This window comes from Galeopterus variegatus, unplaced genomic scaffold, assembly GCF_000696425.1.
Source record: "Galeopterus variegatus unplaced genomic scaffold, G_variegatus-3.0.2 Scaffold763, whole genome shotgun sequence".
NCBI classification, from domain to species: Eukaryota; Metazoa; Chordata; class Mammalia; order Dermoptera; family Cynocephalidae; genus Galeopterus; species Galeopterus variegatus.
The window spans coordinates 588,991-602,688 of NW_007726874.1; the positions used below are offsets into that span (position 1 = coordinate 588,991).

The 13,698-nt window shown below is 35.6% G+C and overlaps 1 protein-coding gene across 1 annotated transcript in view; it reads left to right on the plus strand.

The window, feature by feature from the left end:
• Positions 1–13,698, plus strand: part of DST (dystonin) — a 447,950-nt gene that overhangs the window by 338,784 nt on the left and 95,468 nt on the right. Inside the window, 6 exon segments of the mRNA XM_008572189.1 lie at positions 2,060–2,122; positions 2,726–2,967; positions 3,837–3,966; positions 6,849–7,048; positions 8,699–9,194; positions 10,587–12,058. Of these exon segments, the coding sequence (XP_008570411.1) occupies positions 2,060–2,122; positions 2,726–2,967; positions 3,837–3,966; positions 6,849–7,048; positions 8,699–9,194; positions 10,587–12,058 (2,603 nt within the window).

Consider the following 13,698-nt stretch of genomic DNA (forward strand, 5'->3'; position numbering starts at 1 on the left):
CTTTATTTACATTTAGGCAAAAACTGTAAGAATTGTGTCCACTCATGTTAATTTTATTTGTGTATGTTATTTTTTAAGTTAATGCATAAGGTAACCCCAGAAATACAAAGTGAAAGTGACAAGAAAGATGATGTCTTATAAATGCACTGCCATGGAAAAGTGTCTGTACTAATCATATTTCAAATTTCTCTTATGTTTCATTTTCTTAAAGACTACAATGAAAATGTAGTCAAATTAATATGTAAGAATAAGGAGTGTTATATTGGAGAAGGGTACAGACCAGATTCTAATTTGTTTGCTTTTTGCTTTAATTAAGTGGAGATTTAAAAATTTGATTTGAAATATTGTAATATTTGATGAATGAGTCAGGTCTCCTGGGAAAGAAGTGAGGGAAGGAAACAGGCTCTTTTCCATAGAGTGGACCTCTTTTATTTAGTTCCCATCAACTTTATTCTGTACATTATTCCCAAAGAACACAGTTATGCAGTATGTTAGCCAGCATATCTAAATCACAATCTGAGTCATGTTTCAGCCACTCTTCTCAACAAAAGGGAGAGAGTCATGTATAAATACTGATTCTAAAATTAATGTAAGTTGCGGATATAGTTTTTAATTTAAAACATACAATATAGGGTTTTAAAAAAATCCACTAATAGGCAGATCTCATATCTTTATCTTGAGAGTTTCTGAGTATCCACTGTGGTCTATCTAGTCAGACCAGCCCCCCAGCTGTCTCTATTGTGACACTGATGTTCCAGCTGGGCCTTTCTCAACCAACCATTTATTCCACTCTATTAATCCCATTTCGGGGAATGCCTGTATTATATATGGCGTGATGATCTTTCCTTTCTCTCCTAATCAGATTTCCTGAAGTGTCATTTTTTTTTGTTTCTTTTGTTTTTTAAGGAAAGGAATTCTATTTATTTATTTCAGTTCTTCATGTCTCTTTTATATTTGCAGTAAAAACAGTGTTTTGTTTGTTTGTTTTTGACTACTGCTAACTGTTGGGCATGGTAGGAATTAGTCTTGAGCATCTATGGGATATTTGCACTTCCATCTGAAATGCATTGTATGTGATTTTTCTAAAGGAATAAAACTTAGATTCAGACATTTAAATGTTTGTGTTTGTTCAGACTTGTTCTCCTGTGGTTGATTTGGGAAGTGTCTTTGTGTTTCACATAGGTAGCCAATGGATACAAGTATGAGATAGTCTAAATGATTTTTTAATATTTTGATTGTGAAAAAGGTAGCAATGCTGGATGGCTATATAACAGGAGAGAAATGGTAGTTAATACTCCCTGAGTGGTTCCTACCTGCTAGGCGGTAGGTTAGCTGTCTTTAGTTCCCACCGTGGTCTTACAAGTTAGGTATTATTATCACCACTTTGGTTGATTAGTTTGTCCAGTCACATGGCTAGTAATTAGTGGGGCTGGAATTTAAATTCAGGTGGTTGTACGCCAACGCCCAAGTACTCCTAACCATGATGCTCTCTCTGTATGACCTAATGTGGGTTTAGTAATAGTTTTGTTTTGTTTTGTTTTGTTTTACTTTTAACTTTACTTTCATGTCTTTCAAAATCACTCTGCCGCCATTAAGCCCATGATGACACTGTGTAACTGCAACAATTTTCAGTCCTTAAATAAGGCAGACACTTGGTCATTCATTTATGCTTCATTCAACACACTTAAATACTGAGCATCTTTTGAGCTTCAGGAACTTTATCATTATAATAACTTTAGCAATAAAGCAACTTTATCACACTTTATGAATTAATATTTAAAGATTAACATATAATATAAATATACTGAAACTTTAATGTTTAAGATGATCATCTTACTACTTTAAGAATAAATTTTATGTAGAAAGAGAGGATGTAGTTTGATTTTTAAATTTTGAACCTTCATTTGATTTTGAAATTGAGTCAGTATTTTACATTTTCAAATAGTAATAACATTTTTAAATGGTTACTGTTTATGGGGTTTGATTTAATGCCATCTATTATTAATGTATGGAAATACTATGGAAATCTATGATTATTTTGGTGTTAATATTTTTGCAGGTGTAGTGATATTAAATGGGGAAGGAACTCCCACAAATACTCAGGAATTTTTGGCAAATAAAGGTGAGTAGTAACTTAAACGGTTATTGATTAATTTAGCTTGATATCTTTTTCCTTGAGAGAAAATCTTTTTAGAAGTGAAGAGTAGTTATACTGAACTTTTCAAACCTGAATTAAAATGATATTTAATATCATAGTCACAATCTCCATAAATAGCATATTTATATAACATCCCATGCAGTTTTGTTCATCTGAAATTAGTAAAATTCACTTGTTCCTTTTGGCACTTGGTTGTTTCCTTCTTTTTGGTTAATTTGAGATGATTTGTCACTTGGGATAGCATTATTTGAGCTAATTTATTGAGTTTGATACCTGAGGAATTACTAAGTAATATTTTGTGGTTTGAGTTTTTTATTCCATTTAAAATGTCTTTTTCATTTCACTTGTATTATAGAATGTTCCTAGATTATTTTTCATTAGATAGCATGATAAGATGATCTAACCTTTTAGTTCTAAAAAGTCTATGACATTATCATAGTAGGCTTAATAGTGACAATATGGAAGGGAATGTCATTCAAAACAAACTTTTGTTTCTAGACCTATACTGCAAATGCCCTGAAAATGTGTTAGTATAATTTTTTTTTTTTTTTTTTTTTTTACTCCTAGGTTTAACATCCATTAAAAAGGACATGACTGACATAAGTCATGATTATGAAGATCTTGGCCTCTTACTCAAGGACAAAATAGCTGAACTGAATACTAAACTCTCCAAATTGCAAAATGCGCAGGAAGAATCAAGTGCAATGATGCAGTGGTTACAGAAAATGAACAAAACTGCAACAAAATGGCATCAGACACCTACACCTACAGATACTGAGGCTGTGAAGACTCAAGTTGAACAGAATAAGGTATATTCTGTGGGGCATGTATGAGGACATGAAAGAGAATGGGTTAGCATTTGGAACCGAGGCCTTGTAGTCAGGAGCTCTGTTCTGTTTTCTACCTCTATAACCTTCAGGAAATAATTTGACAGTTTTGTTTAATGTTCTTTTCTGTAGAGATTGATGATAATCTTTTTTTTTTTTTTTTTTGCACACCATTATAAAAATGAACAAACTGTTGTGTTTAAGCAACTTTACCCCTTTTAAATCAGTTTACATCTGGGATATTAACCAGTCAGCTATTGAAAAAGATTTTTTTAAGGGCTAAGTGTATTAGGGATCTGTTCTACTACAAAATAGAGTAGCTAATGCCTTCCCTTTCTTTATCAAATGCTATTTCTTTCTATAGATGTCAAGATTGGGAAAATAGTTTTATATGATGATCGTAAAAATTTCTGCAAATTACTAACCTGTATTTGAACTCTATAATGTGTTGTCCAGCAAAGTGCTTGCTCATTAGTAGATTCTCAAATCCTGGCAGGATTCGTAAAGGCTGATTTTCATACGGTCTTACTGATGTCATTTTGTTTTATGCTAAAGTGGTTTTTTTGAGAATATGACATTCTTTCTCAGTAATGGGGACTAGAGAGCCATTGTCTCCATAGTTATAGTGTTCCTCTGTGGGATTCCTTTATCACAGTTGAAGACTAGCTAAGAAGAGGAAAGGAAAATAACTAACTGCCGAATCCAGGTCCTCACCCACTTTAGCATTTTTACTGTGGATCTTTTCCTCTTTTGGTCATGCTAGAGAAAAAAATGTGCTATCGTAATTATGTTTTTGTCTTTTGATGTTGGCATACTTTAATGTAGTTACTTTTTTTTTTTTTTCTTGTTAGTCATTTGAGGCAGAACTGAAGCAAAATGTAAACAAAGTCCAGGAGTTGAAAGACAAATTGACAGAGCTGTTGGAGGAGAACCCAGATGTGCCTGAGGCCCCCAAATGGAAACAGATGTTGACAGAAATAGGTATGTTGTATTATTATTTACACCAAAGTCTATGAACAGAAGCTCAGTCATTTTCCATTTTTATTATAATCTTTGTCAGAAAACATTTAACAGCTTCACTTAATTTTGGATTTGCTTTGGATTTTTGTTTGTTTCAGAATCTATTTTTTGCATTTAAAAGTGTCATTTCAAATTACATTGTGCTGAGAATTGGCATATCTCATCTTGTGTTTTTCTTGGTAAACACCATATTGAAATTTATTTTTATGAAGAAGGTAGATACTACAGGTTGAGCAATCCTAATCTAAAAATCTGAAATCCGAAATGCTCCAAAATCTGGAACTTTTTCAGCTCTGACACATGACACTCTAAAGGAAATGCTCATTGGGGATTTCCGGTTTTTGGATTAGAGATGCTCAACCTGTAGTTAGTAAAGTTCTGTGCATGTAGTAACATTGTTTTCATTAATGTTTATTTACTTTATACTAGCTTTTTGATGTTTTATCCTTTATTATCTTTTTTAATGCTTTATTATATTTTCATTTATTCCTTTCATTCGTTTATTTGGAAAAGGTACACGCCCTTCTCCTTCCTGGAGTTGCTTCTGAGACTTCTCCAGCCCCATGCTTTATGCTCTTCTTCTCTCCCCCAACCAGTACTAAAAAGTAGCTTGCCACAGAAGACTGGTGGTTTTGATTCTTCATCCAGAGTTTTCCTCTCACCCCCATCCTCTACCTGTATAAACTGCTCCTCATAGGTACATAACTTTCTTCACAAGCCCTGTTGTCCTATCAATTTTCATTGTTATAATGATGTGGAAAATGAGTGTAAGACAAGGATAATACTTCATAGGATTGTTTGGAGAATTCAATAAGTTAATGTTTATACAGCTCAGAGGAACAGTACTTGGCACATTGTGTCTACTATGATTATAATAATTATTTTGGTTTTGATTGTTCCATTATGTCTATCTAAATATTGTCCTTCCTTTAGAGTCAGATGTGCTGTGATAAGTTTAGAAATCTGTAAGTATGTTTTAGTTTGAAAAAGGTTACCCTAAGGGATCTTAATGTTCAAAGGTATGTATTTAATCCAACTCCAGAGATTTCCCTTGCATTGTAATTAATTTGCCCCTGATTCAGTGGCTCTCCCTTCTGGAATATCAGAATTCCTTGGGGCAGAGTATTATCAAGACATTTTAGAATAGGACTGGGAGTGAGGAATGTGTATTTCAGAGAAGTTTCCTGATAATTTTGATATTTCTCCTTCCCGATTACTTTAATTGCATTATTTTGTTGACAGATTGTTTGACTAGAATATGTTATATAGAATGAAGTCATTAGATAAGGTTTCAGGGATTGTGTTCTATTAAAATCAGCACTTTAGTGTATTATGCTAAGTGGGAAAAAAAATCTCTTGAATTAACTAATCACAACCATCAATGAGTGTTTATTGAGCAACTAATGTGTTCTTCAAGTGCTGGGCTAATCACTTTTATCAATAACCCCTGACTGCAGGAAGCATGCTCTCTTGAGGATGGGAAGAGCAGGAAAGGCTTCCTAGCAGAGGGTATGATCCAGTGGAATTATGAAGGAAGGATAGGGTTGGGATATACAGAGAGGAGGTAGAGTATGTCAGGCATGGGGCCTGTGTGAGTAAAAGCCTATTTGGATGATAATGGTAAGATCAGCAGGGATAGATTAGAGGATTCATCTCAGAGTTCAAACCCTCTAAGATAAGTAGACAAGAGCCACATTGTGGGAGAACCTGAATGTCAGGCAAAAGTCTTCAGATGTTATTGTCCAGGTGGTGAGGAGTTAGTTATATTGCAGGACTCGATCAGGGGAGTGACATATTTAAAAGTGATTTGTTTTTTCAGGGATATTATTTTAGAACTACATGGATTGAAACTGAGAAACATTAATAGTAGGGACACCAGTTAGAAGACTATTAGTCTAGGTCTAAAGTTCTCAAAGTGTGCTCCTAAGACGAGCATAGTCAGCATCAGCATCACCTGGGAACTTGGTAGAAATGCAAAATTTCAGACCCCACTCCAGACCTACTGAATCAGAAACTTTGGGAGCGGGGCCCAGCAATCTAGGTTAACAGTGCCTCCAGGTGATTTTAATGCAGCTCAAGTTTGAGAACCATTGGTTTAGGCAAAACACGAGGAGAGCCATAATGGAGTTACAGCATTGGGAACATAAGGGATGTGTTAAAGGTTTTAAGAGTGAGGATACAGGAGAGTTAGGAGAGTCATAAAAGAAGATTCTGAATTATTGCATCTCAGTGACATGGTAGAAATGAGAGAAATTGAAAAGTCAGAAAAATGTACCAGTTTTGAGAGGAACATATATATATATAATGTCGAGTTTAAAGGGTTGGTGAGATTTCTTACTTTTACTTTCCAGAAGCTGGTTATTAATGTGTGATTTGAATAGGAGAGAGTGATTGGAGATAGATATACAAATTTGGGAGCCATTTGCCTAGAATTGATGATTAAAGTTTTGGTAGTCAAGAAAAATGTTAATGTTCATTGTTCTGGTACATTAGTTATAGTTGAATAAACAGACTCTGTAGGACTTCTAGAAGTAATGAGGGACCACAGGATCTTGTTTGCTTTAAGGAATATTCCATTTTTTACAATATCTTCTAAAGTAAGATTCAAATTTATTTTTCTTTTCTTATGCTTCAGTTGACATATAACCACCAGGTCCATAAAATCGGTATCATTAAATGCAACTAATTCTCTTAGTTTAGACATTTAGTTAACTATGTAAAGAGTTATAAAAACAGAATGATAGGCATTATATATCATTTTAAATCATACCATGTAGTCTTCATAGATATGGTCGTGTTAAATGCATAAAAACCAAACACCAGTTTCATCCCTTGTCTTTTAGATTCTAAGTGGCAAGAACTCAATCAATTAACAGTTGATAGACAACAGAAACTGGAAGAGTCTTCCAATAATCTAACCCAATTTCAGACCATAGAGGCCCAGTTGAAACAGTGGCTTGTGGAAAAAGAACTGATGGTCAGTGTTCTTGGGCCTTTGTCAATTGACCCAAATATGCTAAACACACAAAGGCAGCAGGTGCAGGTGAGTATTACCTAGTAACCTATCTCGTGCACAGCAACCTGACTTAACAAGACAGATGTTTTTATTATAAATGCATTAGCTTTGGGCAGTATGTGCTTTAACTGCTTCAGAGTATATTTGTAATGTTTCAGATGCCCATAAGACATCCTGAGATTAGTGAGAAACCTCCAGAGAATTAAGGCTATGAGGCATCCTAGAATAGTTTCCTTGAGCCTACAAGTAAGCCAATCACCTGATTATTTTAGTCATTATTGCGGTTTGCGCAGAACCTGTTAAAAAGGACTTTCTTTGAAGTACTAATGTGAATATTTAATATTCTTATGAGAAGCTAGTTATACCTAGAATAGTTTCCTTGAGCCTACAAGTAAGCCAATCACCTGATTATTTTAGTCATTATTGTGGTTTGCGCAGAACCTGTTAAAAAGGACTTTCTTTGAAGTACTAATGTGAATATTTAATATTCTTATGAGAAGCTAGTTATACTTTTTACTGTTTACAAATTACTCCTTTGAGGTTTTATTCATTTTGATTGTGGTAGTAGATAATGAAACTCATAAAACTCATGCAGTATAGTCCTAAGAGGGAGAGAAATAGAATAAGAGGACAAAGAGTAAAGGAAGCAAAGAGGGAACCTTGAAACCTAGTGCATTAGTTAGACTAGTCTAATTACAAAGTGGATAAAGCCACAAGGGAAAAAAATTAATAAAATTTAAGTAATAGCAAAGCTCCATTGTGGTTTCAGTTAGATTTCTTTACGTATGAGTTGTGCCTTTAGAACAAGGAGGCTGACTCTACAAGCTGAAAACACAAATAAGTCTTGGTAGTTTAGAGTCACGTGTTCTAGTTCCCCTCTGTTCATAATCTGAAGAGAATGAAAACAAAAGATAAAAATAAATATCTGGGGAGAAATAATTGCCTCTAGTCTTGGTAGTCTTCCAGGGATAGATAGATAAAATATAAGACAGATAAAAATGTAAAATACAAGATAGATAAAATATTACACTAAAAGAAAGAAGCTTTTGATCATTCATTTTATAATGAGTCATGTTGAGCCTGTACATTCTGAGCAATATTATTCGTTGGCTAAAACCTTTATAATAAAGACTGTAAACATCAGTAAGTCTTACGTTAAAAAAAAACCCTCTGTAAATCAATGCATCATGAGTATATTCCACATAATAGTATATCCTAACACTATTATCACTGTGCATTTCCTTTCATGTAAAATGCTATAAGATATTTTAAAAATCCTACACAGAGAAAAACATAGGTAGGAAGAAAGAAATTTATTGTTAGTGAGATGTGAACTTGTCTGATAGCAGTGTTTGCTTTTTTTATATGAAAATTCGTACATGAATTTTTGTTCATTTTGCTCATACTACCAAAAGTATTTCTTCTGTTCATTTTCCCCTTTGGGGGATGTGATTAGTTTAGACAAGATGTTATCTCTGTGAGGCACCATTGCTCTGTGGATTAGTTGAAGATAATTATGCCTGCCCTCAAAATAAAAACTAGGAAAACAGTAACTAAAAAATGAAAACAAAAACTATGTAAATAAGTGCGATTTTTGTCTGTTTGGACACCTAAAGCTGTGTTTTCTATAGTCAGTTATACAATCATTTGTTTGTGTGTTTACCCTTGTTACCTTAGATTCTGCTACAAGAATTTGATACTCGGAAGCCTCAGTATGAACTGCTAACAGCAGCTGGTCAGGGCATTCTGAGCAGACCTGGAGAAAACCCTTCTTTACATGGGATCGTGAAAGAGCAGCTGGCAGCTGTGACCCAAAAATGGGAAAGCCTAACGGGACAATTGAGTGACAGATGTGATTGGATTGACCAAGCCATTGTTAAAAGCAAACAATATCAGGACCTGCTGAGAAGCCTTTCCGATAAACTGAGTGACTTGGATAGTAAACTCAGCAACAGTCTGGCTGTGAGCACACACCCTGATGCTATGAACCAGCAGTTGGAAATGGCCCAAAAAATGAAGCAGGAAATAGAGCAGGAAATGAAGCAGATAAAAGTGGCCCAGGCACTCTGTGAGGATTTGTCAGCATTGGTTAAAGAAGAGTACTTGAAAGCAGAACTTAGTAGGCAACTAGAAGGCATCTTAAAATCATTTAAGGATATTGAACAAAAAGCAGGTTTGTCTTTTCATACATATATTTTCATACATATATTTCCTGGTCGGAAATAGATATTATATACTTCCTATTTCTAAGCCGTTGCCAGTAATCCAGGATCCTAAAGAGACTCTGTCCCTTTGAGAGCACAGGTGAGGAGGAGGCTGAACACAGGAGCACAGAGAGCAGTGCTGTGTTCATATGCACACACAGCATTAGGGTACTTCTGCATAGGTGATAGAGAGATGGTCTGCTGGCAAAATCCAGTTAGTGAAGGCCCATTAATATTTCAGGTATCCCAAATTGGTTATTAAAAGATGTAAACATTTTTGCTATGTGACAGTCTTATTTCACTAGAAAAACAGATGAATGTTATTAAAAAGGTTTTGTATCATTTACTTATCTGCTGTTACTTTGTCTTATTCTGTCACAGAAAAGTTTTCTAAAGAAATGTGTGAAAGAGAAGCATCTGGCACTATTTTCCTCTCACCCACTGCAGCCGTAGTTCTGTGGCAGATGTGCTGATGTATGTCAGAGGCAGTACCGAGTTACTGGAATTCAGAAGGGTCTGCCAGAGAAGGGCACATTTTGTTGTCTTTTAAAAGTAATACTAGTTTCAAGGCCTCACACCTAGTAAATACTCAATTTATGTTTTTTAATTGATTGGATTGTTTATTGATCACAGCAACCCTCTTCAGACTTACTCCTTTATTTGACATGATATTGATAATAAATATTAGCTATCATCATTATTACTATTATTAATGTTATGAATACTTTTATGTGACAGGCATTAAATTAAGAATTTTCCATGTACTGTCATGTAATCATGACAACAGCTACAGCATATTGATACTGCCAATTTACAGTTGGGGAAATGAAGTTTAGACATTTAATCATTTGCCCACAGTCTTCCAGCTCTAAAGAGATTAAGTCAGGACACAAACCCATGCAGTTCCTATATGTTACATTGTGTTGCCTCCATGATACTTAATGTCACAGAAGTGAAAAAGTCACGTTTGATAAGAGATGGATTATTTATCAACATAACTTAGAACTTTGCAGTTGTCACTTATGCATACGGGAGTGGAGAAGATGTTAGCACAGCAGGTGATGGAAGGTGTTACTGCATCCTGCACTTTTATGCATTTTTACTTATTCCCATAATCTTTTCCCCCCTTTCATCTGTTTCCTCCTCCTTGCATTGATTGTCTCTTGTTGTACCTACCTCTTGCTTCTTTTCTGCCTTTGTGAATAACTTAAGTTCACTTGTAGTTCTTATAGTCAGTGCTAACTAAAAGCCCTTGCTTTTAGACAGTTCTGTACATTGATTTGGAGATTTTTCTCTTGGTCTTTTATAGATTAAATTAACATTTTGATGTAAAATAAACATATCTGTAATTTCATTTTTAGAGAATCATGTCCAGCACCTTCAGTCAGCCTGTGCAAGTTCTCATCAATTTCAGCAGATGTCTAGAGATTTTCAGGCTTGGCTGGATACAAAGAAAGAAGAGCAAATCAAGTCTCATCCAATATCAGCCAAACTTGATGTCTTGGAGTCATTAATTAAAGATCAGAAAGACTTTAGTAAAATTTTGACTGCCCAGTCTAATATATATGAAAAAACCATTGCAGAAGGTGAAAATTTGTTATTAAAAACACAGGGGTCTGAAAAGGCAGCCTTGCAGTTACAGCTTAACACGATTAAAACCAAATGGGATGGATTTAATAAGCTGGTGAAAGAAAGAGAAGACAAGTTAAAAGATGCATTGGAAAAAGCCCTCAAATATAAAGAGCATGTAGAGACCCTCTGGCCATGGGTAGACAAATGTCAGAACAACCTGGAAGAAATAAAATTTTGCTTGGATCCTACTGAAACAGAGGATTCTATTGCCAGATTAAAGTCTCTGCAGAAGGAAATGGACCAACGCTTTGGTATGGTAGAATTACTGAACAACACAGCCAATAGCTTGCTCAATGTCTGTGAGATAGATAAAGAGATTGTTACAGATGAAAATAAATCACTGATCCAGAAGGTAGACTTGGTCACTGAACAACTTCACAGTAAGAAATTATCTCTGGAGAACATGGCCCAGAAGTTTAAAGAGTTTCAAGAAGTTTCTAAAGAAGCTAAAAGGCAGCTTCAGGGTACAAAGGAACAGCTGGATGTCCATGATTCCCTGGGAACCCAGGCTTACAGTAACAAGCACCTGACCATGTTGCAGACGCAGCAGAAATCACTTCAGACTTTGAAGCATCAGGTAGATTTGGCCAGAAGACTTGCACAGGACCTTATCGTAGAAGCCTCAGACTCAAAGGGAACCTCTGATATTTTATTACAAGCAGAAACCTTAGCTCAAGAGCATAGTGCACTGAGTCAGCAGGTTGATGAAAAGTGTTCGTTCTTAGAAACCAAGCTTCAGGGCATTGGGCATTTCCAGAATACCATCCGAGAAATGTTTTCTCAGTTTGCAGAGTTTGATGATGAGCTGGATAGCATGGCTCCAGTGGGAAGAGATGTAGAAACATTGCAAAAGCAAAAGGAGGGTATAAAAACCTTTCTGAAGAAACTAGAAGCCCTCATAGCAAGCAATGATAATGCCAATAAAACCTGCAAGATGATGCTGGCCACAGAAGAAACCTCTCCTGACCTTGTTGGGATCAAAAGGGACTTGGAGGCTTTGAGCAAACAATGCAACAAGTTACTGGACCGAGCACAAACCAGAGAAGAGCAGGTTGAAGGGATGGTTGAGCGTCTTGAGGAATTCTACAGCAAATTGGATGACTTTTCTATTCTGCTCCAGAACGCTGAAGAACATGAAGAGTCCCAAGGTCCTGTTGGTATGGAAACAGAGACAATTAATCAACAGCTTAATGTATTCAAGGTAGGGAATTCTTCATTTTTACTGAGTGTTTTTTAATATTAAAAGAAGTTTCTAATTGGTATGGAAAGGAGATTGCTTCTCATAGAATCTTCTAATATGACCATTACATAGTATTTGAGCCTCAATGAGCATATCTGGGGGTAATACCCAGGCATGTGGGACAGTTCCAAGCTTACTGGGGATTTGGGCCCTCATGGGATAAGATCTGATATAATAACAAGAGGTCAAAAGAGTGCTTGAAGAAATTCCAAGAAAGGCTGAAACTGACATCATGGAGTTGCTTTCTGATGTCATTTAGAACTGACATCTGCAGTGACCACAGCTGTGTTTTGAACTCTGCTGCAGATGTTTGTCTTCCGGCATTTTCATTAATGATGAATTATAGTCTTTTCCTGCTCTTTCCCTTTTTATAGTCCTCTCATCCTTCTTAATTTCTTCTACAGACTTTTTTCTTCTACAAGTTCATATTTTTAAAGACAATGCAGCGTTCCATGAGTTCATGTTGTAATCCTGGTTTCATAAAACAAATATCAGGGGCTCATGTCCCAGAGGATTAGGTGGAAATTATTTTTGATTGGACTATATAAGCTCTTCAGTACCAAGAAATGCCTGCTACTTGATAGTGCTCAATCATACTTAATGAATGGACCATTAGATAAAAATGGTGCACCAGCTACAGTGCCATTGAATTTGGCCTCACTTATGATAGTGAGGGCAGAAGTCATGTCTTGACAGGGGACAAGGATAGGTTCATCCCTGGCCACAGAGGGTCCTAAATATCAAACATTTGCTGCACGGGACTGGTATAAACCTTGGGCTTGCCGTGGGTCCTGTTCTGTTCATGAATTATGTTTTACTTTCCTGTAAAGACTGGTGAAGGTGTGTTGTACCATTAGCACATAGAGGGTAAACTAAGACCAAATAAAAACAGAATTTGCAAAACTGCAAATTGTTTCTTATGAGAAATGAATAGAAATCAAATGGACTTCCAAATCCTGGGCTGTTGTATTTGATATACAGTCATCCCTTGGTATCTGCAGGAAATTAGTTCCAGGACATCACCTCCCCCCCTCCAACACACACACACACACACACACACACACACACACACGCAGATACCAGAATCCACACACACACACACACTCGCAGATACCAGAATCTGTGGATGCTCAAGTTCCTGATGTAAAAATGACATAGTATTTGTATATAACCTGCCACATTCTCCTATACTTTAAATCATCTTAGCATACTTATAATACCTAATACAATGTAAATGCTATGTAAATAGCTGTTATACTGTTTTGTTTAGGGAAAAATGATAAGAAAAAAGTCTGTGCACGTTCAGTACAGACACAATTTTTTTTTTCAAATATTTTCAATCTGCAGTTGGTTGAATCCATGGATGTGGAACCCACGGATAAGGAGAGCCAACTCTACTGTTTCCTTTGCTCGTGTTTAATAACATTATTTAGGCAACTGAATTTTGAAAAATAACCTCAAAATAACGTCTTTTTCTTATTCTTTTTACTATTATGGTTATTTACTATTTATTAAATGCCTTTGAAGCCCAGTTCTTCCAAGGCTTGCAGGTGAAGGAAACTATCTTACTGTTGACTTTCCTTCCTGCATTACTCTGTCAA